We start from the raw sequence: 27,244 nt of genomic DNA, 5'->3' as shown, positions 1-27,244 counted from the left end.
CTTTGGCCTGCTCCCTCCTGGCAGCCTCTAATTCTGCATTTGACTTCCTTAAGCTTAATATCTAGTTTTATCTCTTTACCTCATTTTCTTTTTCCTTTTTGTCAAATGCTGAAAGCACACACCCAACACTTTGCACTGCTACCCCACAAGGCATGCTTCAGGGCAAAGCCTCTCCTCAACAAACTGGCCTCATGTGTATAGGAGCTCACAAGACAGTCCACAGTCCTGTGGTTAGGGGCATGGGTGACAAGAATTCCGGGGGGGGGCTCTGCTTTTCCTTCTCCCATCTCCTGTTATCTTTCCTCTCAATCCCCAGCTAAGGCTTTGTTTCTGTGTACTTGAGAAGGTAGATATTTGTGGTCCTATGACTTAGTGTAGAATGAATACATTCTTCTGCCCATTTGGACAGGGCCTCAGAGGTTCCTCAGGGGACTGATGGACACCTACAAGAGTCTAGAGAACCAGCTATTTCCTTCTATGCACTGGGTATGAGTGTTTACTGACAAGATATGGCAGGGAGGAAGGGAGGAGACTGTAGACTCCCTTCTATGAGCTGTCTCTTCTTTCAGTTGTTTCTAGAAACATCTGCCATAACAGACAGAAAGAAATCCCAAGTAAAGTTATTCACTCAAACTGTTTACCGTTTTACTCCCCATCACTGTGCAGCACAGGAACAGTCACACACACACACACACACACACACACACACACACCATTTCATTAGTGTCAAATTGGTCTGGATACACATTCTGCCTGCTGCCCACCTGATCCTGCTGAACTGGTTTTGGCTTGTGGGTTGTGGTCACCAAGACCTGTGGCTGAATGCCATGCACAGGTCAGGGACAGCCGTTAGCAAAGAATACTGGGGTGGTTTTCAGGGTGAAACCAGCATCATCTCTGATTTTTTTTTCCTGCTGCTTCTACAATGAGCACTAGATAATGGACTAAGTGGAAGAAATAGAATTGTCTTTGTGACAAGCATTTCAGCAAGAAAAATCACCGAGGCATGAAGGATCCTTCTGCCTTTTTTTTTTCTTTAAGAGATGAACTGTTGGTTTGCGTGTGAATTCTACTTTCTCTCTAGTCTATAGTAAATGTAGAATGTGAAATCAACTATTTCATGTTAGAACAAGAGGTATAAGATTCAGACAAACTTTAAAAACCCCAAATCCCATTTTAATCATTTCATGTACAGTTCAGGAAGAATTTACCAGATAAGATGTGAGTTAAGTGGTATTTGCAGTGCATGGAAAGTTGTAATATGTGCTATTTTTTTTCCTTATCACATAAACACCCAGAAATTGATAATGGTGTCTTAAATGTGCTTTTTGGCATAAGTTTGTTTGTTGTTTAAATTTGTGGAAGACCTTTTCCTATGTCTAATCATGAATGGACACCAGTTTTGAATCATTTTGAAGGGAATCTCTACACATGAGAGCAGGTAGCAGTTTCAAACATTTAGAATAAATTAGGCATGGTAGCACATGCCTATAATCCCACCACTCAGAAGCTGAGGCAGGAGGTCCAGCCTCTACTATGTAATGAGACTTGGTCTCAAAAACATGCCTTTATAACGACTTGTCAAGATACTCATAAACTTTATGCTAACAATGAAGCACTTTTCCAAACCAGGGAAAGAAGAGAGTTTAAGGATAAAGTCACAGAATAGAAGCGTACAGTGGGTCTTTGGAACAGAAGTAAAAATACAATGAGTATCTTGAACTGAAGGAGAAATGCCTGCATAAATAAAAATACAATTAAGTAATGGAAATATGTTGTTCGATTATGAGAGCCTAGAGAGAGAGGAGGGAGAGCGAGGAGGGAGAGCAAGGAGGGAGAGCGAGGAGGGAGAGCGAGGAGGGAGAGCCTGTTGTGAGTCTTCGGAAGGAGCCACGGGGGAATGCTGACTGCAGCCTGGCGTCTGTACGGAGGAGGAAGAATGACATGTACCCACACAACACCCTATCAGCAGACAAAACTCGAGGTATCCACCCTGACTGTGATCCCCAGCCCTGCGCACTCTGTGCTGGTCCATCTCGGTACCAATACCTATTTTTCCAAGCTAAAAGATAGAGAAGCATCCCATGCTCTCTTCCCTCCATTCCTGTTGATTCTCTCCCCTCTTTCTCAAACCCAGTATTGGCCTCTGCTTCAATTCAGGCCTTATCACGTTGAGTCATGGCTGTTCTAACCTCTCATTTGAGACCTGGTCTTCAGTCTTTCCTGCTCGATGAGAAAGAGGGAGTTATATTACAGACAAATTTCCAATATCCAATGCTTTAATGAATGTCTTTTATTCCATAGTGCTAAAAAAGCAATACTAATTTAGTAGCACTATAATTTGGAATCTGAATTTTATTTTCCTTCTGGGTTAGCAATAGGCTTTCAGTTCATTCCTCCTTCATGATGCTAGAGAGTAGGTACTAGAAACCGGGCATGCGATCATAAGAGACATAACTGACCTTCCGTGTCCTATTGTGTTGCTAGCTATGGGATTTGATAGGTTGGGCACCTCAAATATTGTTAGAACAAAGCCCATTGTACATCTAAAAGGCTGTGGTTCCATATGCTGACTTTTCAAGCTGGGTCATCTGGACTGCTCTGTCTACCCTCCGGTCCTAGTTCCCACATCTTGGCTGTATTTAGTCTGTGCCTTATATTTTGTGCCTTTTTGTCCATGATTATTTTCTATGGAAGATACTTGCTTTCCACTTTGATTATTAAACTCGAATGGAACTTACTTTGCATTGGCTCAGTCTATACCTCTTCCAGGATGTGTGAGCCGGTCTAGTTAAAGATGGTACCAAGAATATGTCTTACTACTCATATTTTAAATTATCCCTAAGGCTAAAATTGATTGATATCAGGACATGTATATTTCTGAAAAATTCTAGTACTCTTATAATTCTTAGCTAACTCTACTGTTGAAGCCAAGTCTCATTAACACTATAGAAGCCTAAATCAAACAAATGAGTCAGGTTAACTGGTAGGTCAGGCAAGCTGAACCAATAATACATCTTTATGTTAGGCTATTTCTATGTCCTGGTCTTAGAGTTCATATAATATTTATGGTTCTTTTCTCTAGCTTTGGAAATGACAGCAGGTACTTACTTCATAAGCAGAACACAGGGCCCCCTTTCCCTCATGCTCCTGTGCCAGGCCATTAAGAAAACCTGCTTCTTCCTGTTGCTTTTATGCAGAGCCTGATGGAGGGCATCTTCAGGCTTTACCCATTGTTCACAGAATCTAGCGGCCAGTTGAAAATCCTAATAGTTTCTCTGTGAGTTGGAGCTCATAGGATAGACTATCTAGGGTATGAAAATCCTTGGATTACCTTGGCCTTGTACAGGTAGGAAGAGTACTTATCACGGTACCATTCTCTAAGGTCAGGAAACCTATGCTCAAGGTCAAAGATTGAACAAGAGAATGACAGAAGCATGGAACATTCCTTTCAGTAAAATCTGTCACAGACTGAAAAAGCAGTAGATGGTCCTTGAATTTGAATATGACAGTTCAGTCAATTATTGTGAAGCATGGGAACTCAGCTAGGAAATTGCTGAGCTGTCTTCAAGTTAAGAACTAAAGGAATGAGGAACATTTGACTTGGGCATGAAGAGAGAGTCTAAATTTCAGAAGCCCAACTTTGCACCGCACCTGTCAGATGGCAAGAGCCTAATGAGACACTCATTTTCTTCCTTCTCAAAGACAAGAATATTAGAAGCTGAGCATAGCCTGCTTCAGGGACAGAAACTTGTATTGTCAGAGGATGCAGCATACTCTGGAGATCTATAAAAGATCAAAATATAAAGGAACAAGAGCACACTCAGTTACACATTTTACACACCCACACACACCAAAGTAAGAAATGGAACAAAACAACACGAGTTGATGCCTGCTAAGGTTCCCTTTAGCAAGAGCCCCATGATTCTGGAAGAGAAATACATCAAAATTTCAGCAACATTTGGTTTCTCAGACTGTTGTGAGAGTCCTTTTGGAAGCATTCTCCCATAAAGATTCATCTGCATGTGGAATTAACAGATGTGAATTTAGGAAGCCAGCTAGGAGTAGCTACCAGGAAGGAGTGCTAGGAAGGAAAAACAGTCACAGACAAAGAAAGTAAAAGAGCCCGCCAGCTGATCAACACACACAAGCTGCACATGAGCGACAGCTACAAGTTTGATGGACCTACACTAAGACGCCATGGTTGGTTCCTGTTGAACAGTCACTGTGGGAAGATATTTCTAAGCCTTCGTGGGATTCATTTGAAGAAGTTTAAGTAGACAGTTGACACAAAGGCTGTCCTTCGCTGCCACTGACAGGGTTGTGATGAACATTGACCTCTTGAAAATCAGCCTCCCTCATTTATGCTTCCTCTTCACAATCTGAGTCCAGTTTACAACTTTCATTGTACACCTAACTGAGGACCCAAAAGATAAGCCTTGAACTCCGAAAGAATGGTCCACTGGTGTGTTCCACAAATGTTCTTAGCAACAGACATTGTTTTGGCACAAAGGTTTGGCCCCTTAAAGTAACTGTTAAGGTGCAGAGTCATTTGAAGTCCTGTGTGTTTGCTTCAAAGAAAACCGATTCCCTTCAGGGAGCAGTCCTCCAACTTGACTGCACAGGAATCACCGGGGAACCTCACTTGATACTGATTCACAGGGCTCGCCCCTGAAAGTCTAACGTAGTAGGTCTTCAGAAGAGCCTGGACATTGCAGTCTTTCCAAGCTCCGCATGGTGACCATGGGACAGCATCCCGCGGTAGAGCCACAAACTCTACATGTTCATATTATATGTGGTTCAGACTCTTTCTCTTGTTTGCCTCCTAAAAGCTTGGTGTCTTGTACATCCAATGATGGTGTTTAGAATGTGGCTGCTGCTTAATAACATTAGATGACTGAGCAGTGGGAATGGGGTGAAAGGTAAAGGGGGCACAGAGGTAGACTGACGAGGAGGGGAGCATACGGGCGTTCTTTACCCAGAAGGCTAGTTACAGGTGCGATTGTATATGATTGTAAGATATGATTCAGAGCAACTGGAAGAGAGGGTGTCAATTTTTTTCATAAGAAAGAAATGAAAAATGTTTGAGATGAGGGATATCTTCAATATTCCAAATTGATCTTTAAACAGAGCATAAATGGGACAAAGCATTCTATTGTGTCCCAGAAGACATGTGATTATTACCTGTCAACCGAAATAGATTTTTAAGAGATTAGGCCCAGACATGAGACTTGCTATGCTAAAACTGAAACAGTGACCCACCAGGACAGCTGGACGCCAACACACTGGGCACGGTAGTAAACACATTTAGCAATAATCTTGTTAATTCCTATAACAGCCTGTGAGGTGACTACTGGTATTATGTAGAGAACAAACAGTATTAAACAACCTGATGTGGTACAGACCCTAGGAGCAGACCTGGGGAAATTTCTCAGTCCTTCTGTGTGCTTCCTCTATTTGGAGACTTCCAAATCTGAAGCCACAGCAACAAACAAACAAACAAACCACCACCACCACCACAACAAAACAAAACACCTCAGCCCTGGGAAACAGACCACAGCTCCCCATTAAGGAGCCAATGGGGAGAGAGGTTCCCTGCTATTCAGACACGGCGTGGCATTTGGGGGAAGGCCTGGAGGCTAAGCAGTGCATGCGAAGCTGAGGACCCATGGGCCAGGCGTAAGCTACAGGACACGTCCGTGGGGTTCGCTCTCCCATGGTTGACCTGTTTATGCAGGACCTGTGGGCCAGCAGGGAAGGTCTACAGAACTACCAACTGCAGAGAAATGTCCTCAGACATTTGTGCCAAAATCTTAAACCACTAAAATGCCTTCCAACATGATTTAAACATTCTAGCAGCAGCCAGTTTTAAACTTGTGTGTGTGTGGGGGGGGGGGGGGACAGGAGGTCCACAGGACACATGCTTGTGATATGTGCCTGTGTTTTATCTATCAACAGCTTTTTAAGCCCAGCCAAAGTCTGAGAATTTAGAATTCTAACTGAGGAAATCTTAATCAGTTTACCATAATGCCCTTAAGAACCCCTAAGATTCCCTCATTAACCCGGGGGGTGGGGCATAAGAAGCTTTTGACTCTTTCTTAAAGGGAGGGTGGTTCTCTAGCCCTTGGTCATTCACACAAGTGGAACTAACACTCCGCCCACCTCCGGACTACACCGTAACTAAAGGACCTACTCCGGAAGACTGTTAATAAGCCTTTGCTGCAAAAGCCAAAGTGTAAACTCAAGAGGAAGATGGTCACCCCGGTCCACACCTGAAAGGAGCTTCTCTGCGGAATCTCTCCTGGAATTGCTGCTGCTCGGCCTCGAAGGCTGAGCACCGCTGGCGGAGCAGGGCCACTTCATTTGCCTGCAGAGGGGCCACCTGCTGCCTCACGGTGATGGCCATCTTCTTCACGCTCTTCCACTTCTCAGGAAGTTCCTAGAAAGAACAAGAGGGAGTGCTCAACCCACACTGCTCTCCCTTCCCCTCCGACCTGAGAACACACACCTCCACTCTGCCTCAATCCCTGCTGTAGAGCACATTGTCTGTCTGTCCATCTATCTGCCTATCTATCTATCTATCTATCTATCTATCTATCTATTTATCTATCTGTAGCCTTGGCTGTACTGGATGCACTTTGTAGACCAGGTTAGCCTTGAACTCACAGCGATCCACCTACCTCCCAGGTGCTGGGATCAAAGGTGTGCGCCACCACGCCTGGCTCTGGTGCCATTTTTAACTCTCTGCTGTCACCCTGCTGTTTCTCAACTTGCCTCTCTAGTCTTTTTTCTTCGTGGTCATCTGCTTTTGACTCAGAACTACCCTTATCCTTTCACCTCTCACCTAGTAATCTTTGTCCTTTTCTATAGTCCTCAAGGGTGTTCAGTTATTCTTTTGAGTTTTTTTCTTAGACCTTATTAAAATCACTAAGATCTGATTGTTTTCCTCAAATCAAACATTTGGCTCAACCCTTTATCATAGAGTGGGGCAAGGCAGGGATGATATCCTCACTAGATGGTTTTTGTTGACTTGATATATGCCAGAGTCATATGGAAAGAGGAAACCTCAGCTGAGAAATTCTCCCATTGGAATGGCTTGCAGGCAAGTCTGTGAGACATTTTCTTGATTAATTATTGATATGGGGTAACCCTCTGTGGGTTGTGCAAATGATACTGTATGATATTAAAAAAAAAAAGGCAGTCTGAGCAAGCCAGGGAATGAGCAGCACGCTCCCATGGCATCTACTTTGGTTTCTGCCTCCAGGTTCCTGCCTTGAGTTGTTACCCTGAATTCCCTCCATGATGGATTGTGACCTGAGAGATGTAAGATGAAATAAACTCTAGTCTAAGCTACATAGCAAAATCCAGTTTCATAAAAGAGTTGTCTTATCTTTAAATCTGGGGTAAAATTGCTATCCCTGTGAGTTCTGCCACTACAGTTTTCAGGATATATAGTGATTTTCCCCAAATGCTAGCCATTACCCACGCATTACACATTAATGCTCTAAGACATGGTCCTTGGTCTGGAGTCACCATGGAGCCACTCTTCATTTACTTGAATGCAACCTCCCACCCTCCGCTGAAATCCTAAGGCTCTCCTTCTGTGTCTTGTAAGGAACAGTCAAATACACTGACCTCTAGTAGCTTAAACACGGCTTCTGGCAGCTCTTGTTCATATGACTTCAGCAGCTCAATCGTTTGCTTCAGTGGCTCAAACATGTCATCGGTGCTGCTCTGTCGCTCTTTAAGGGTGACAAGGTGTCCCATGATCTCAACCAGTCCTTGGAAATCTCCTTTCTCCACCTCCTTGAGCAAACCACTCTCAGTGCTCTTTATGAATACGTCAAGGTCAGTCAGGCTGGATGAACACAAAACACCATGGGCCAATTTCCTTGCACTCCTCTTGAGGAAGGCTTCTGACATCCCTATCAGGAGCTATTGTTGCAGGAAGCTCACTGTGGGCCTGGAACTTGGAGGGACTAGCCTTGTGATTAATGTGGCTTTCTTCACCAATGTACAGGTTGTGAAAGATGAGGGCAGCCCTGGCCCTCTGGGAGATAGGACACATGAGTGGAATGTGTGCTTCTAGCTATGATCCTGAACCAGAAAAAGTATGTGAGTGGGGCAACTGAGGTTGTCATGATGGGTCTGCGGATTACTTAACTACTCCTACATCAATTATAACTCGTGGTGTTTGATCATGTACCATGGCTAGACAAAATGGTATCGTCTAGGAAAGCCAAGCAAGCATAAATAGAAACTTTCAGTGCTGTTTTGTAACTTTTGCTAAGGCTGAAATGATTTTAAATCAAAATTTTAAAGGGAAACATGAGGGCTGGGCATGGGGGTGCACACCTTTAATGCTAGTACTCAAGAGCCTGAGGCAGATGAGCCTCTATGAGTTCAAGGCCAGCCTGATCCATATAGTAAGATCCAGGATAGCCAGGGCTACACAGAGTGACCCTGTCTCAAAACAAAACAAAACAAGTAAACAAATACAGATAAAAATGTTCTTGCCTCCAAAGTCTCTCTTCTCTATCTCTGTCTGTCGGTCTCTATCTGTCTGCTTGTCTGTTTCTCTCTCTCTCACATACACATACACATATTTGAATTTGATTTTGACAGTTATTAGACATGTCACTATGACCAAGCCATTTAACATCTCAGACCCTTGTTTTCCTTGACTGGAAGACTGGAAGGCTCAACTTATCTCACTAGCTGTTATGAGAGTTAGTGAGATGCCCATTTTCTGTAATTCAGCAAGTTTTGGTGAGTATCCATTAGGAACCCTACCAAGTTTCCAGGGACTGAGAGTAGAAAGAAAAGATGAGCAAAGTCCCTGCACTTATGAAGCTTACATAAAAGCAAGACAAGGAAGGAGGAAGAAAACGGATGGCATGCACTGTACAGCTTCACACAGAGATGAATGGCACCAGAGACAATCAGGGTGAAAGGGTGAAGCCAAGACTTGATGTGATGGGGATGAGCAAAGCCTTTTCTATGAAGGGCATTTCGAAGCAGAAAATTGGATGGATAAGGAAGTGAGCTACAGAAAGGCATGAGAGATGGGAACCCCACTGGCAGGAAGGACATGAGCAAAGGCAGTAGGGGTTGGCTAAATTTGGTGTGTTGTGGAGCACAAAGTCAAGGTGTCAGGGACATAAGAAGAAAAAGAAGCATGGGAGAGGGAAAATGTGGTAAACAGGGCCCTAGCTGACCTTAGTAAGCTCAAAATGCTAAGTGAAAGAATTCTGAATACAATACTTTAGTTTCCCATGCCTGAAGACAAATCTGCAGCTGGACAATAGATTTTGGTTGGAGGTCTGCTGCTAGGGATGGTGGCCTTGGTGGTGGAGAGACAAGGGAAGCCAGGGGAGTATCTGGTGGAGGCTAGCACTGTCTATCTGACAGATGGCACTTTCCTTGACCTGGATGGTACACAAAAGAATTGATCAGATTCTGGATAATTCTGCACATAGAATATAGGACCAGTCAATGGGTTAGATGAGAGGTGAAAGGAGATGAGGGAGATTTCTAGTACTTTCTAGCAGTGAGTCAAATGATAACACCATTTTTAGAGGTAAGGAAAAGCTGTGTAAGGGTGAGTTATAGTGTGAGAAATGGGAGAGGAGTGTCTTGAACACTTAGCAGACCCTAGATACCTAAGGGAGGTGTCAGCAAGTGTGATAGTTAGAATTGATTAGTAGCGAAAGCACAACAGATCTGAGGGCCCTGTGGAGTCATATCTCAAACAGCTAAAAAAAAAAGTGACTTCTGGAAGTTTCTTTTACAATTTTATTAAATAGCAAGAGCAAAATAAACAGGCTCAGATGAAGAGCAGAGACCCATCAATTGACCCTTCTAAAGGAGATGCCAGTGGATATGCTATGGATGTCTGTGATGTGGGTGGAGGTAGACAACACAGAACAGGACAGTGAGGTCCAGGGATCTGGCTCAGAACTTATCCCTTGCTGGAATGTATAAGCCTGATCTGCTCCCCAGAACTACAGAAAAACCTATGTCATACTTAAAATTCAAATCGAAGGGGTTAAAAAATATTGGAAAGTGATCTACACAACCAGGAATAGAAGTATATGTTTTGGTGTATAAATAATAGTAGTAATTCTTAATGTGTGTGTTTTTGTGTGTGTGTATGTGTGTGTGTGTCCTTGTGATGCTGGGAGGGAGGAGTTGCACATGCTAAGCAAGCACTCTATCCCTGAGGTTCACTTCCCACCTCCTGCACTGGTTTGGAGGAAAGTGACAATGCTGATGAATTTATCCACTTATCAGCAGCCTTCAGATCTGTACAATATTATAACATTTAAGCTAGCAGAGGGGGGAAATGGAATATAGAAATTAAAAATAAAATGTTCAACCCAAAAAGCAGAGAAGAGAGGATTGTAAAAATAAAACAAATAGCACCCAATAAAATAAATTAAACTAAATCACAGCCCAGTGAGTGTAGCGAACACTGTGAAAGGTGAGCATGCTAAAAGCTGTTTAAACATTCAGTGATGCCGATCATTAAACCTTCTCCTAATGGAGCTGCACGGTGAGGTTGAAAGCCAGAGGATAATGAGATGCACCAGGCAAGTAGCAATCAGAGGAAAGTTGCTTTAGCTATGTTAATGTCCAACATAGCGGACTTTAACTTCAGAGCCAGAGCCAGAGTAAAGAAGGGCTCTGATGTCCAGTTAAAGGTTTGGTTTGTAGGAAGATAAAACAAGTCAAGTGCTGTAGATCCACACAATATGGGACAAAGGAACGGAATTCCATGGACAGCACACACAGTGTAGATAACCTCAAAGTAGAAGACTTGAGCAGAGGAAGCTCAGCAAGTGACATAATAAGCAAAACAAGAAAAGGAGCGAGGAGTCAGCAGATTTCACCGAAAACAGTTAGCAAACTTGATCAACTAGCCGGGCATAGAACATCATGTTTGTTATAGGCCTTCACCTGTGTACACAACAGGAAAACTGACCGTAGCACATCTGACAGACATCAGCATGCTCCAGGAGCTGGTCATTATACATAGCACAGTGCAACTCAAAAGCAAATCACAGCGCAACTGGGACCAGCACCACTAGGATGAATGTTAAATATGCTTAGAAGTAGATCATTATGAAATTATTGCCTTGTAAAGGCAGGCCTCAAAATAAGTGAAGTATCCATCTTAAGTCAGCAAGGAAATAGAAAATAAACCCGAAGGGAACAATACTTAGATGAAATAATAAATGGTTGACATCAATGTCAAACTATAAGAACAGAATCGATGAATACATGAAGTAGTTCTTCGTAAGACAGAGCAGGAAAGGAGTCAAAAGAAAGCAATCAGAAATCAACAGAAATGAAAGGGTCCAAAATGGATAAAATAAAATGAAGTCACACATTTTATGTCAGTAATCTGATGACTAATGTGCAATGGGTGCTTTTATGGAAAGTATGGCAGTAATGGCTGGAAAAATCTTTTTCTATTTTTATAACCATTAAAGAAACTGGTTAAAACTGTAGTTTAAGGTCTTCACACAGAGCTATTACAAGCCCCAATGCCTTTATAAAAGATTTAAATCAAACTTCCAAGGACCAAAGGATCCCAATACCACACATCTCTCCCAGGGAATAAGCAAGGAGAATTTAATCCTAACTTGTTTCATGAAGCTGGCAACATCTCAAAACCAAAGTCAGACAAAGACAGGATGAAAAGGCAGACAAGAGGCCAATGGTAGTGGCAAGCATAGGAGCAGCAATGTTAAAGGAAGGATTTGCAGACAGGCTCAAGCCATGAGCAGACTGGAACCTTCCTGATGGGTTTACACTATATGAGAAATCAAACGACGATGTTCAAGACGGAGCAGTGTGGGGCAACAAATAGAATTATCATGGCACATTTAGAAAAGGGACTTGAAAAGATTAAACTTGTGTTTACACTAAATATTCTCAATAGATTAGGAATGGGAGAGCATTTCTAAACCAGTCAGGAGGGTTCACATGCGCGTACACACACACACACACACACACACACACACACACACAATGTCTACCCCACACCCATACGTACACACAGCTCACATTCACATAGCAAATATAACTCAAAATTTTTTTCAAGGTCAAGGTCAAGGCCTGTTAACACACACGTTTCAAAGAGTAGACAGAAAGTCTTAGCCAGTGTGGAACAAACAAACAAACAAACAAACAAACTGAGATACACGCAATGACTGAAGAGAAAGAAGCGAAAATCTGTGTGTGTAGCTATGTACATATCATACCCCAAAGCATCAACAAGTCATTTATTAGGGTTAATACGTTAATTTAGCAGGGTGCCTAGAAGAAATTAATATATTTAAAACAATTATATTTTCCCTAGAAAATGATTTTAAAATATTTTGAACTAGGAACCCCCCCAAAAAAAGTACTGAAGAATAATCTGTGAATTAACTTAAAGGTAACAGTCAGAAATTTTTCTTGGCGAAGAAGAGTGACATGAGTGTGGGAAAAGATGCCACACCCATACAAATGGACATTTAATGCTATACAGATAAAGATCCCCAAACTTTCCTATGCTCAGTACAAATTTAATGAGAAATTTCAGTGGCTCCTTTTCTTTTACAAAATGATGAATACAATTTATAAAAAAGAATGGCCCAGAACTGTCGAGACATTTTTAATGAAAGTGGATGACCTGCCCCACCAGATATCAAGACTTACCACAAAGCCACAGTGATGACGTAGGTTTTGTCACAGTCTTGAAGCTATGAACTAGTTAATGTGGGAGCGGGTGTTCTAAGACTTTTAGATGATAAGGGCACATTCTTGGGATGCCCAGGCAGGAAGAGAATTTATCCAACAAGAAAAAAGCCCAGTGGAGAAGACAGATGCTTTTGGGTAGGCTGAATCTAGGAACTGCTCACCAAAGGTGATCCCCCTCCTGCGCACAATGTTGGTTTCAGGGCCACCTGTGAACCGAATTCCCTAGATATCCAGATCCCACCCGTAAAACAGGGCGGAATGTGCCGCTTCCTGTGCAAACCTTCCCATGAACTTCAGTTCATCCCCACCCGGTTATTTATGATTACCTCACGCAGTGCCAATGCTGTGTGCACGCCTGTTGTGCTGTATTGTTTAGGGGACAATGACAAAGTCCGTAAATGTTCAGATGTAGTTTTTAAAAAATGTTCTTGATGTGTGGTTGTTTGGATCTACAGTGCAGACCACGTAAATACAGATGGCTGCCTGTAAATGCAAGGGAAATATAGACCATATGACTAGAGACTATATTGGGTAGTTGTATATCGGTGATCTATATAAAACTAGCAAACTATCACACATAGAATATATAAGTAACTTTAAAAAAAGATTTTCTTTTTAATTTATGTGTATGAATGTTTTGCTTGTATTATGACTTTTGCTGTGAGTGTATGTATATACACAAATGCAGTACTCAGTAAAGGCCAGAGAAGACATCACACTTCCTGGAACTGGAGTTACAGGTGATTACGAGCCAAGCCACAATTTGTGTTCTGGAAATCAACCCTGGTGCTCTACAAGAGCCAGATGCTCTTAAGCATTGAGCCATCTCTCCAGCTCAAATATGTAAGCGATCCTTAAATAGCAACAAATACAAAATAAAGTCCAACAGAAATGGGAAGATGAGCTAAGAATAGCACAGGAAGAAAACCGTCACCGAAGGCGTGAAAATACGAGCCACCTTACCCCTGACCAAAGTAAAGTGCTCAGCTCAGTGAAATCCTATGACCCTCCAGCAGAAGAGGCCAGGATGAAACAGACCGAGAGGTGCTGAGGCTGCTGGGATGTGGAGACTCTCACCCAAGGCTATTCTCTACCTCGGGGTAGGTTTGCCACAGCTGGCCTGTTCTTAACGCAGCAACTCTGCCTATGTGTAGATAGCCCAAAAGAAAGCCTGCCTGCCCATGAGTATAATGATACACATGTGACACTGCTTACAGCAGCCTTGTTGATAGTGTTTGTGGAGAACAGAAGCAAGGGAGTCTGGGAGAGATGGAAGCATCAAGAACGTATGAAGGTGGACGCACTTCTTCAAGCAGGTACTTGACATGTCTAAATATGGGCCTGGCCAGAAGACTAGTTCACTTGGGCTTCAGCCAGGACAAATGGCTCAGGTACAGATGTGGAGATTTAAATAGAGTCAGGATTATTCAGGGTGGGAGTGAGAAGCTATGGTGAACTGACAGATACCGAGAAGGTGGTGGGATCAATGGGTTGGAAATTCCGACTGGTCTGAAGAATTCTGCGCTGTGGGGCTGCCAAGTAAGTGAGGCGGAAAGATGCCAGGTGTGGTCAGAAAATGGAATGCTTACACCTGAGCTTTTGAATAGAGAACAATTACTTCCCTACCCCATGGAGAGAAAAGCATACAATCAGGTCTAGACCAATGGGGTATGCAAGAGGCTGCAAAACATATCAGGTGTTATGGAAACTTAAGGGGTATGCTAGGTCACTAGGGTGATAGGAAAGGATGTGAGCCTAAGGAGAAGGACGAATAAGTCAGAGCTCAGTAGGCAGCTTCAGTGAAGATTAGGACAGTTGGCCTAGGGCTCAGAAGGATGCAGAAGCAGCAGCTTCCGTCTGGAAGGGCTGTGGTGACATCAGTTTCCTAGTGGGACAACCAGATTCCAGCTAGAGATGGAGAGACAAGGGAACGGGAGGGTTTTATTGTTTGTTTGCTGGAGAGCTAGGTCTAGTGAAAGACACAGGGAGGGTAGGGTGGACCTCTCCAAGACTGAGCCGGATTAGAGTCAGCCCAGCTGGGCAGGGTAAGAGTTTAGGTGACAACAGAGGGCTGGACTTTGGACAGTGAGGCTCGAGGTTAACACGTAAAGCAGGTTGTAGTCCTAATCCACTAAGAGGACAGATGCTCTGTGCTAATGGCTTTTTATTTTTCTTATTTTTTCTATTTTCATCTGGTCTCCAGCAACACAATAACATCTTCTCCTTAAGGCTTACAGAGTAGGCACAACACCACCTTGGCATTTAAGCCGAAGCCACCTTGTATTGTCTATTTCCAGAAATAAGGAACTAGGGTTAAAGGCAAGAGCCAAGGCCTCCTTACCGTTCTGCTATGGTTTTATCCTGTTGAACCCTGTGAGGAACCCTAAATTTATGTGACAGCTGCCATGGTGGCTCAATCGCTGTGCTTCGTAGCCATTGTTCTTTATTCTGTCACTCAGATAGTCTTACAGCCTGCAGTCTTACGCTGCAGGAAAAGCCTTCTCGACTGGCAAGCTCACCTTTCATACATAAATCAACCTCACAGTCTGCCTATTCCAGGCTCCTATATTCTGACCACGTTTCTCCATCTCTATCATCTCTGGGGCAGCCCTGGCCTCCAAAAATTACTCATACTCACCAATCCTAGGTGAACTCCATGTCTTACCTTTCCTTCCTATGGAAACTACAATAGAGGCTCTTACTGCAATCTCCCTCTCCTTGCCCAACATACAAGTACCCTGCATGGACTCATGCAGCATGGCAGCTGTCTTCCTGCTTGGAAACTGCAACAAACATATGATGTAGTTAGCTGCTCTAGCCCTAATTAAAAAAAAAAAAATACGAATTCTAAAACTTGTGCGTGCCATGTTCATCAGGTATCAGGCTCACCAAAAGAGGCCTAAAGCCTTCCCTTTGTGCTGCTGCTTCCTCTTGCTTTCAGCTCTTCCGTGAGCAAAAGCTTTACCTAGTGTACCGAAACCAGCTGCTGCTTCCGAAGGAACCCTGGTGTCCTGTGCAGAGCATCCCACTGTGCCCTGCAGAGCCTCTGCAGGGTGCTGCTACACCACCTTACGGAGGTGGGAATCTCCAGGATTCTGTTTTGGTAGGTGATGCCGCAGTCTTGCTGTCTCCTTCATGCTCACATTCTAGACCATGCCTTGGAGCAGCTTCAGCCCCGAGCAGGGTCAGCTCAGGATGCAGGAGCAGGGCTAGGCTGGCTTCCTTGCAAAGTCACATGACACACCAAGGGCAGTCATTAGACAGAGGGGCTGTGCCTTCCCTGCATATGGACACTCCTCAAGGTTTGGAGTGGAGACAGCTGCTGAGGTTCTAGGGACCATGACTTGGATGGAGTGACCAGGAAACTGTCAATCAACTGGATCTTCCATGCAGAGGACAGTGCTCTAGATTAGAGGATACATTACTGGGTATTCTGGGTCTCCGGAGAGACAGACTTTCAGATCCCATGTGTGACATGGCTAAAATGGCACAGAGAGGCACACAGGATCCTGCAGCTCTAATGACTTCCACATTGCACAGCTGGAGCATCGAAAGCAAGGTTGAAATGGTAGGAAATAAACTCTAAAATGAAATTAGACCCCCTCTGCCTGCAAGGCTTAGATTTCACGGTCAGAATTGTGGAGGGAGTTAGATCTGAGATGATGGTCTCTGATGTTATTTACCACTTACGAGGTGCCTCTCACCCACTGAGCATCAAGTGAAAAATAACACAGACAATTATCTGGTGAACAAAGGAAGACACAGCGCTGAAATTATCATGGCATCTGAAAGACTAGAAATGTCAACCTGCTGTTTTCATTTAATCAATGAATCAATAGGGAAAGATACAAAGAGCTTTGCGAGCATGGCATCCCTGCAGCCTGGGAGGACAGAAGGCGGCCGGAATGATGGCGTTACCTGTTAGTGACAAAGTCAACAAGATGTTGCTTGAACATGAGGCTCCACTTCTTTACTGTGTTCAGCAGAGATGCCTTGAAGGGTCTCAAGTCGACCCGCATCCAGCCATCAAACACCTTCGTGGGCTCTAGGCTGACCACCTCTTCATAGAGCTTCTCGTAGGAGTCTATCTGGACTTTAAAGTGATGGAGGAGGGGCGGGCTCTCTGGGATGCCATCTTCAGCATGGGCTTCAATTTCCTCGGGCGTCAGGACATGCCCGTAGAGCAGAAACTGACCAAGAGCCTCCCTCCTATCCTCTACGTACAGATACGAGTACTGGCTGAGGGTGTTCCGATAGCCGCAGCACAGGCTCATCATGCTCTGCACCCTCTCCATGAGCACGCTCCGCAGGCTGGCTAGATCAGCCATGTCCTCTAGGTCACCCTGGGGGAGCGAGAGAACAGCGCGGGGAGGTTAACCTGGTGCTTAGTGGGATCGCCCAGATGTGGAGGAGGGCAGGTGTTTGCCGCTCCCGTACCTGATAGTGAGGAGAGCCACTGTGAGGGGAAAGCCGGGGCACCAGGGATGCTACCGCAAAAATGCTGCTGACGAGATTCTGGACTATGTCATATAAACCTCCCTTCACTCCAGAGTCCAGAGATGGGTGGAAAACTAATTCCGGGGTGACAAGGTTGAGCTGAGCTTCAAATATTGGGGTGAGTCCAGGCTTACATTCTGGAAAACAAAGCAACAGAATGATGGTGAGTGCAGCAAGTGGTCAAGGCAGCATTTCCTAAAACCTGGACTCAAGTGTTTCTTTAGAGCTCAGAAAAATGCGAATGTTAATTTTGCCTGTAAAGGGGAGGGCACAGCCCTGTAGTGTTTCACCTCAGGGAACTGCTGACATTCTGAATGAACCCGTTCTTGTGTGGGACTCTCCTGGGTATCACAGGACATTTACTTTCCTTGTCCTTGAAGAGCATGCTCCAGTGACCAACCAACACAAGCCAGAGAGCAGAAAGCTCCCGTCTATATTTTCAACTGCCTCCCTGGGGTGAGGCTGCTTCTCCTGAAGAAGAGAGCTGTGAACCACACAATCCCACCAGTATCTGTTTCGTGAGTGGGGTCTACCCACCCACATTCACACAGGAATGAACACCAGAGCGTCACAATCCTAATTTTTCTGTTCTTTTTCTATACACATAGAGCTTACTTTAATTCTGTAGTCATGCAGTGATGAAAATTTTAAAAACAGTATAAATAATTCACAGATTCCTGATTGCTTGCTACACAGAGTTGCCTTGCTAAATTCAAGTCAAAATATAACATGGAGCAATGTTCCATGTATAAGAGAAATACGTAAAATTTTATCTGTAACCACTGATTACCGTGCATCTTTTGAGAGTAGAAATAAGTGGGAGAGGTTCTGAGTTGGACAGTGTGGGCAAAGGAGTCTCCTGACTGAACCATGGCTCTCTTATTTCCTACAACAAGATCTAAAAATTGGTGTGTGAACAAATTCCTCAGCTCTACATGGGATTACATGTAGTAATGTGATTCTCACTTGGGGAAGATGGGAAGGGACCCCAGAAAGGCAGGTGATCTTTTGTGATAAATTCCCTCTTCCCCTCTCATAGACCACAGCTTGATGTGACATGACTCTCTCAACCATAGAATGAGGCCAAGGCCCTAGAGAATGGCAGAGCTACAGATGACAGCAACCTGGCACAAAAGGACACTTCTCATAGACTATTACTTGGGGTGGGGTGGGCTTCTTCATCCCATTAGCCTCATTTTTGATGGAGCCATTCATTTTAAAAATGGTAAGGTCCTCAAAGATCCTATATAAGACTAAGATCTTACTTTAAAAATCACAGGGATCAAATAATGAGACTCAGAAGAGTCTCAAAAAGCATGTTTTAGCCTAAGGGAGATGAGTTTACCAATAGCCTCCATGGACAGTTTGATCTCTAGGGAGAACTGGAAAAAACAAAAAAACAATGCAAACAATGCAAAGAGCAATAAAGATAAAATCTTGTGGTATCCATTGTTAAGTAGGTTGGGCATCACTTGTCTGAAATGCTTGGGACTAGGAGGGCTTTGGGTGAGTTAGACTAGCAGCACAGGCCACCGATGGAATACTCCTTAACCAAAGTGGCAAGTGGTGTGGGACCCAAAACGTTTAGAGCTTGGTTAGCATTTCAGATTTCATGTCTTCCTCAGTCAGGGTGCTCAGTGTGCAGTCATGGCATGTTGCAAACTATCATGTTAGTAGATAAAGCTGCGTGCGACTAACAGCACAGTTTACACGATTTGAAAAAATATTTGAAGACTATGGGACTTTTTGGCACATATACTGGCCTGAGAACTGAATCCCTACAGTGGATAAAATGCAGACATCATTATTACAGGGGGACACTGCCCTGCTTTGTCAATGGAGGTACAAGCCAGTCCTTTAGGAGGTAAAGTGTGCCGGGGGGGGGAGGAGGGAGGGTAGGTAACATGTAGCCTGCTATTTGTGCAAGATTTGATCAGATAGGACAAAAAGTCAGCCAAGGACATAGACTTGATCCTACACGGGGAGGTAAAAATGATAAAATGGACTTAAGAAAAATCTAGTGTGTTTGTATGCCACTTTATTACCCCTTAGCCAGCCAGTATCTATAAAATATGGATTTTGTTTGCTTGTTTTTTTTTTTTTTTTTTTTTTTTTTTTTTTTTTGATACAGGGTCCTTCTATGTAGCCCAACTGTCCTAGAACTTTTTATGTTGCTCCTGCTGGTCCCAAAGTTGCATTTCTCCTGCCTTTGCTGCCTAGCAGCTAGGAATATAGGTGTGTGCCACCACACCTGGGCTTAGATTTAACCTGTAATGCTTCAGCTCAGGAAGCTGTAAAGACCATGTGCTGCTACAAAATATTTACCACTCAAAGAATTTGGAAGGGCTATATTTTGAAGAAAAGGTGCTCCTCTGCTTTCTGGTCTCCTTGGAGGGAATATGGCATTGGTGATCTTGGAGAAACACTGCCAGCTCTTCTCCAGCCTTCTGTCTCCAATCTCATCTTCCATCAGAGGGCAACTGGCATATCAGAACATTTCACAGAAAAGTCGGATAGCCGCTAAGAGGGGGGTCACTAACTTGAGATGCCATCTGTAGGCACTGTCTGTAAAGAGGCTTTGTCTTTACCTAGGTTGAGGTGTGGGCGGAATGGGAGGCTTGCCCAAACTTCCAACACCAGAGAGGTCTGTTCAGTTCAGTAAGGAGAGGGCTTCCATGCTGGTAGCTAAGAGCTAGTTCTTGGGTTTCAGCATCCGTGTTCCATTCCGCAGGCTCTAGAAACTAACCTCCCAGAGTGCTTTGCCATACTTCCTTCATTTGGAGTAGCCCTACTCCCTATAGGCAGAGACCACACCTCACACCCCAGTCTTTCCAGCTACCAATACTATGATGTGTTTTTTGTTTGTTTGTTTGTTTTTTTCCCAGACATACTGTACCCATCAACTTAAGTACGCTCTTTCACAGGCTGGGTATCAGGATTCATGTTGGCCTTCTGATATTATGTCTGTGCTCTTTCTGCTTCTGGTTGGACCTGACAAGTAATGCCCATCTCATTTTGGTCTTCTGAATTTAAAATATTCCTTTGCTGGTGTAATTTGACTCATTCTTCAACATGACCCTTGCTAGACAACCCAGAATCTACCAGACTGTAAAGGTCTAATTTAACTTTTAGTCTTGAACTCTTCCGCCCTTTCTAGCAAACTTCATCAGTTATAAGATTTTTTTACTCTGTGCACCTTACCCCGGTTTGTCCACCCTAATTCAAAGTCCTTACCTATTTCTAATAGCTTCAGAGGCAGCTCATGACCTTCTTAACATTTCTCTTCCTTCTGAGAGCTCTCTTCTCCCTTGCTTCTTGTCTCATTTTTACACATAATCCCATTTCCCCCACTTTACTTGGCAACTTCAAACCTTCCGTGTTCCCCAAAGGCCACAGAGATGGACCACGTAGAATCTGAAGGCTCAGAATTCCCCTCCTATCTGCCTGAGTCAAGTGTTAAGGAAGCTGTCCTTAGCGACCACTTCCCTTTGCTCCAGCTGCAACCACTCCTCTCCTAGACCTTGATTTTGGTGCCATTCTCATTTCTCTTTTGCTACCCGGCCTTATGATATTATAGCCTGCCGTGTCATGAGTTCATAATCATGAGTCCTTTCTATTTAAACCATCCTTTGCTAGTTTATTCTGCATCACCCATAAAATACCCCAACACAACTATACTTTAGTCTAATACAGCAGAGAATACTGCTGCTATCTGCCCAGTCATAGCCCATAGCCATCAGCTGGTAGCTACCAGTATTTTCCAGGAGATATTTGAGAGAACACTCAATGGCATGAAAGAATCCGTCCAACAACATAGAATCAATGTAGTTAACATAAGTCTTCCAGATGCTGGATTCTGGGTCTGATGCAAACAGAACCTGGTTTTCCTACAGAAGAAAAAAAGATACGGTATAAGCCATGTTTAACAACAGAAAACTGGCAAAACCATTACCAATAGGAGTGCACACACACACACAAAGCTCTCTGCAAAGACTTTGCTGTTGCATGTTCTCGCAGCCTGCTCTGTCAGATGGAGATAGCCATCAATCGAAAGGAGCATAAATCCCATGAAGGAAATGTGGGCTCCCGTCTGTCCCTGAAGATGGAAGATAGGGTCTGGTTGGCTTCTCAGGGGGAATGCTGAGGAATGCAGCATACATGCGTGCTTTGCCAACTCTCACTTCTCAGACTGCTGAGGGGACACATCAGAGCAGGGGGAAGAGCAGGCGGGATGACCAGGATGCAAGGATGCACAATATTTCCTAGTTAATCCTTGGAAATGGGCTGTGCTCTGTGGTTGGCACGTGATATTAATTAAAGGCCTCTCATTACACTGAGTGATTTAGAAAAAAAAACCATATAAGAAATCCCCTCTCTCCTCAACAATAACCTGGGGTACCCTAAGTATCACCATGGTAACAAGGTTTGGATATCAAGGAGAGGGAACCTAAGTGCTCAATGATTCTCAGCACAGACTTCCATCAGCTTTTCATTATTTTCATGATGACTTTAGAGCTTCTTTCTAGGGAACCGATGTTTTCAGCAAAGGCAGTAGGTAATCTGGAGAGGTGACACTCTTAAATGACTCACATTTACCCCTTGAGGAAACACTACCATGTTATAGATCCTGCCGGGGCTTAATGATTTCACGATCCTGTTTTTAAGTGACACAATTCTAAAATTTTTAAGATGTATTACCAACGCCTTTCCATCCTAAGTAGATTTAAGGTTTCCTTAATGACTTTAAACCCATCATTATGCAAATTGTAATACGCTATGATGTGCTGTGGCTCGCAGGTGTTAAGATGTATGTTTCTACACTAAGTAACTGTTAGGCTTATTTTATGCGACAAACTTCTGTTTCTCTAAGAAAAGAGTCAGACTTAGAAAATAGAGCAGGTTTTGGAATTATTGGACAAGACCATTGTAGCTGTACAATGAACACGTAAGCCAAGCTTCTACTGCACATATCTATAATCCTAATTGTAGACTGAGACAGGAGGATCATGACTCCAAAGACAGTCTGGGTTAAAGAGGGAGATTCCATCTCTAAAACCAAAACAACAACAGACTAGACCACTAAGGAACCTGAAATATAGTCTCAAATCTGGTGAAGAGAAGATCCAAAGAGCTTGCAGACTCCAAGTGGGTTGAGTGTAATGAAAATCCACTTAGGCACATGCAATGAAAACTGAGAAAAGATTAAGCTTCTCTCAAAAGCAACTTGAGAAGAGGCAATATATCACAGAGAAGCAAAGAACACAGTGTGGGGATGAAGACCAAGCAACAGCACAGCAAATGAAACAAGACTGCATAGGATTCTGTGAACAGTGACACTGCCCTTCCTAAACCAGGTGAAGTCAGAACATGTTTCACTCAAAGCTGAGAAAATGTCAACATTAGGCCTGAACTCTAGGTGACCAAAGAAGATTCGTTAGGTCTAAGAGAAACAAATGCAGACAAAACACAGATCTACAGAAAAGAATTAAAAACATGACTATGGCATATGTGTGGGTAAAAAGAGAACACGATCAATATTTCCAAGCTATTTTTATAAAGAAGATAGATGAATCACTTATAATTTAGTCATTAATGCATTTCTCTATTGTTTCTTAAATTTGTATTTGCTTTTGAAAATTTTGAAAATGTGCATAATGTATTTTAATATACCCACTTCTCATTGATCTCTCTCATTTCTCTCCCACTCCTTTGACACCTTCTTCTCCTCCAGAAGTCTTCCTCCTACTTTAATTTCTTTTTCTCTTAAAATTTTAATAAAAAGTCTAGTCTAGCAGTATGTAATATATTAATGACTGAGCGTGCTACTATTTTACTGTTTCAGATATTGATGTGACATAGATGCCATATAATGAGAGAATCTTAGTTTTGTTTTTTATTGCTGCGATAGAATATCCTACCCCCCAAACCTCTCAAACAATCCCCCCAAAATCCCAGCAACAAAAGACAACCCCCCACATACACCACCCATGCCATCCAACCCCCTAACACAAAACAAACTTAATGGACAAAGAGGTGGTTTTTAATCTCATAATTCTGGTCCATCTTTGTGTGGAAATCGAGGCAGCAGATACCTGAATCAGGAAGACACTCACAGTCAAGTACAGAACCATGAATCAGTGCTTGCTTGCTCTCTAAGATGCATGCCATCCAGAACCCAGACTGTGCAACTTGAGCCAACCACATTCAGGGTGGGCCTTCCTACCTCCAATAACCCCATTAACAAAGTTCCTCACAGGCTTGCTCACAGACCAAACTAATGAGATCATTTCTCTTTGAAAGTCCCTCCCTCGGTGAATGAACATTGTGTTGAATGGACCATCCAAGCTCACCAGGTAGGGGGTGGGGCAGTTAAGTGGACTTGCACTGTCCAAGGATAAAACTCAGGATAAAACTGAGCTGAAACCTAGATCAGCCCCTAGAAATGAAAACCTGATACAGCAACAGAGCTGTCAAAAGGATGCTGAAAATTACATGTGAACCCCCAGGGATATGGCACTGAAAAGCAGAGGGGAAGAAAAAAAAAGTGGGAAAATAGCAGAATTAAACTCCATTATATCTATATTGTACAAAACACTTTAATTAAAATGTGTAATTGTTGGTGATAAAAATACTTTTCTTGGGCCTACAGAGACAACCCAACAGTTAAGAGCACATACTTTTCTCACAGAAGACCTGAGTTGGGTTCTCAGCATCCACTCCAGGTGGCTCACAACCACCTGTAACTCCAGCATCTTGGGATCCATCTCCAGCATCTGGGAATCCAGTACCATCTCTAGACTCTCTAGACACCTGCACTGACAGATGCACACACCTACACACAGACATATGCATACACACATTTTTAAATATAAAAACGTTATAAATGTTTTTACTATATAGTGGTTACAAATGGAAAACTTTTGACTGTAGAGAAATAAGTAGGGTGAAGGTAAAAGTATGGGGAGATGAACAATGCAAATACTAGGAATAATGAATCAGGAGGGAAAAGTTACATTATTATCATAAAAAGGCAGACATCAAGATGAAGGATTGTTATTGGAAATCAAGAAGGACTTTCACAATGTTGGTTCATGAATAGCCAGTTCATCAGGGAGTTATGATCAGTGTAAATTGTAAGTGTGCATGTGCCAACAGAGCTCACATCCATGATGAAAAACTTTGACAGAACTCAAAGATTAGATAGACAAACCTAAAATCACAGAGATTTTAATATTCTACATACAGCAATTGATAGAAAAACTAGATAAACAAGAGCAGAAAGCATCCTAAAGATCCTAACAGCACCATCACATTGATTCAAAGAATACCACACCTAAAACAGAAGCACAGACATTGTTGTCAATGCCCAAGAAATACTCTCCAAGATGTGCTATTGTCTAGGATGTAAAGAAAGTTTCAGTTAATTCCAAGTATCTCTCTAACCGTAAAGTTAAATTAGATATTAATTCCATTAAGATATGCAGAGATGGCCCAAATGTGAGGAAATTAGAAAACACATTCCTAAATGTCCATTGACTTAACAAAGTGAAGGAAGGGAAATATTTGAAGCCAATGGTAAGATGAGGCAGGTCAAGACTGTGGCATGAAGACAACACACTGACAAAGAGGTATCATCAAAGGAAGAAAGAAAGGCCTAATGTCAAGACACCAAGTTTCTATCCTGTGAATCTAGAAAAACAAACAAACAAACATGAACAGTACATCCTAAAATTACTGAATCTAGGACCAGACCATGTTTAAACAATCAAGTAAAAGAGTTTCAAAGGAAAAATTTAGGACATTCTCCTTCATTTAATTGGTCATCATTAACATTTATGACTTGACATCTTAATTATGCTGAAGCCCATATAGGACAGTGATTTATTCCTGAGTTCCGGCATGGGTCAAGCTGTCAGACAGTGTCTATGGCTTTTTCAGTGTTGTTGGGGCCAGTGGGCATTTATATCCTTCCCCACGTTCACAGGGAAGCTTTGTTGTTGATGGTGGGACACGAGGCTGCCCAGACCATAGTACAGGGCAAAAAGCCTTGCTGTGTTAACTGTGGCCTGTGAATTCTTTCTTCTTCTGATCAAAGCCAGGGATGCCATTGCAGTCTCTCATCTCTCTGGGCCCTTCAGAGGTAGGTCATCAGGATAATGCTCTAGAGCCCCACCAGGCTGTGTGGGCAGGGAGAGGGTGGGGCTAGTGCTGTGGATGATTTAGGATTCTGCTTTGTTATTCTAGTTTGGAGAGTTAGCCATGAGACTAGAGTTAATTTTGACAGTGTTAATACGACACCTTGATTTGGGGCCCCTATTATCTATTAGCTTTAGCTACTTTACTATTAGTCTAAAGAAGACTGAGCATCTATTGATTATTCTAATGTACAGATTCCTCTTTAGCATGCAAATATAGTGTCTAAGAGGCTGGTTGTTACCTGAATAAGAGTGTGAATCTTAAGGCCAGATTCCCTGATGAGAGTGTAATATTTTTCCATGCGATCCTGCTGGTCATCCAGAGAAAGAGGACATTCTTTTTTCCCATCTTTTCTCTTAAATATGGGAGATACCCATGTTTTCATGATGCTTTGGATCTCTTCCACATTGTCTTTTGTCTTCTGAATTCTTTGTTCCAGGTCATGAATGCTATTGGTTATTTGCATGGCATAATCCCAAATGCCTATTCCCCAAAAGAAATAGAATTAACTGAAATGATGCATGGTGGTGGCAAAGCTTGAATGGCTGTGTGCTATGAATGATGGGAATTTATGCCTACAGGCTTTAGGAGACTTTTCTGCACAGGTTGCTTCATTATCAATACAGTCCAGTCCTTCCTGGTTATATTTAAAAAGCCAGCCCTTCCCAGAATTCTAATTATAGAGGAAGGCAAACAAGAAGATACTTAGCTACCAAGCACACAGGAATTATCATAGTTGCTAGGGAATAGCAGATTAATTTGATAATTTACTTGGATAAATTATGTTTTGTTTAGAACAAGTTGCAATGTGTTGTATGTTGAAAATGTTATCCTCTTTCATACACTGGGTAAAGCGCTAACATGTTTGATGGAATATTCTGGAACTTTCATGGATTGACTAAGATCTTATTTTAGAACTCTAGAGTTTTTAAGGACATTACTGTTAATTGTCTTCCATACTCCATAATTCTTTACACTTTATTTTAAACTGTATAATGGATTTTAAAAGATCATGGCAGTCTTACATGATTTGAGTTATACATATGTCTTCTGCCCCCCACAAAAGTGATCTCTGTGATGACAGAGAGCATGTGTTATATACTGCACATTCCTCTTTGTCTGCAGAGCAGTAAATGTGCTGTTTTCTTCTTTACTGTGCTCCTATCCTAGCTTAACAAACCAAACAGCAATGATAGCAATCAGAGTCCTCATTTATGAAGTGCCCAGTATAGGCAGGAGAACATGGGAGCACCATAGCAACCTCTGAGCCTCTCAAGGTACAGGCTATAGAGGTTTCTTAACTGGCAAATCAAATGCCAAGAGGAGGAGGAGGAAAATCAGCTCCCCATGGTTCCCAGCTTGGGTAGGTGTGTGACAAGAAGCTGGCTTTGTGTTTCCAACCCAGATCAGGTCATGGGTAGATAATGAGGGGTCTTTCAGCATCACTGGGTCTTTTCTTGCTGAAGCTGTTAGCCCTTACCTTCTGTTTTCCAGCTCAGAGTCTCCTCAGCAGCTCTCAGGCGGAGATCGATATTCAGCAGTTCTCCCTCCACTAGTGGAAATTCCACTTCCAGCAGGGTTTTTATAACCTTGTTGTACCAACTTGCCATCAACTCCAAGTTGGCCACAAGCTGCCGATAGAATTCCCTGGAGGAGAATATGGCTGCTGCTGTCTCTGGGACGGGTTTCACCTCAGTGGGCTGCAGATAGCTCATTTCTTTCAACACTGAAGTCAGCTGAGGAAAGAGGCAAACGTAAGTGGCATTTGCTCAGGATCAGCAAGAATGCAGTTGTGTCCAGG

The 27,244-nt window shown here is 43.0% G+C and overlaps 1 protein-coding gene across 1 annotated transcript in view; it reads right to left on the bottom strand.

The window, feature by feature from the left end:
• Positions 1–27,244, bottom strand: part of Dnah9 (dynein axonemal heavy chain 9) — a 311,392-nt gene that overhangs the window by 235,416 nt on the left and 48,732 nt on the right. Inside the window, exons 13-19 of the mRNA XM_060363494.1 lie at positions 26,924–27,179; positions 25,685–25,926; positions 20,999–21,134; positions 17,188–17,384; positions 16,669–17,093; positions 7,636–7,858; positions 6,273–6,439 (exon numbers count right to left, since the gene is read on the bottom strand). Coding sequence (XP_060219477.1) covers positions 6,273–6,439; positions 7,636–7,858; positions 16,669–17,093; positions 17,188–17,384; positions 20,999–21,134; positions 25,685–25,926; positions 26,924–27,179 — 1,646 coding nt within the window. The remainder of the gene's footprint in view (positions 1–6,272; positions 6,440–7,635; positions 7,859–16,668; positions 17,094–17,187; positions 17,385–20,998; positions 21,135–25,684; positions 25,927–26,923; positions 27,180–27,244) is intronic.

The sequence above is a fragment of the Meriones unguiculatus genome, chromosome 11 (assembly GCF_030254825.1).
Source record: "Meriones unguiculatus strain TT.TT164.6M chromosome 11, Bangor_MerUng_6.1, whole genome shotgun sequence".
NCBI classification, from domain to species: Eukaryota; Metazoa; Chordata; class Mammalia; order Rodentia; family Muridae; genus Meriones; species Meriones unguiculatus.
Note: the sequence above shows the minus strand (reverse complement) of the source record. Positions and strands in the feature narration are given on the sequence as shown.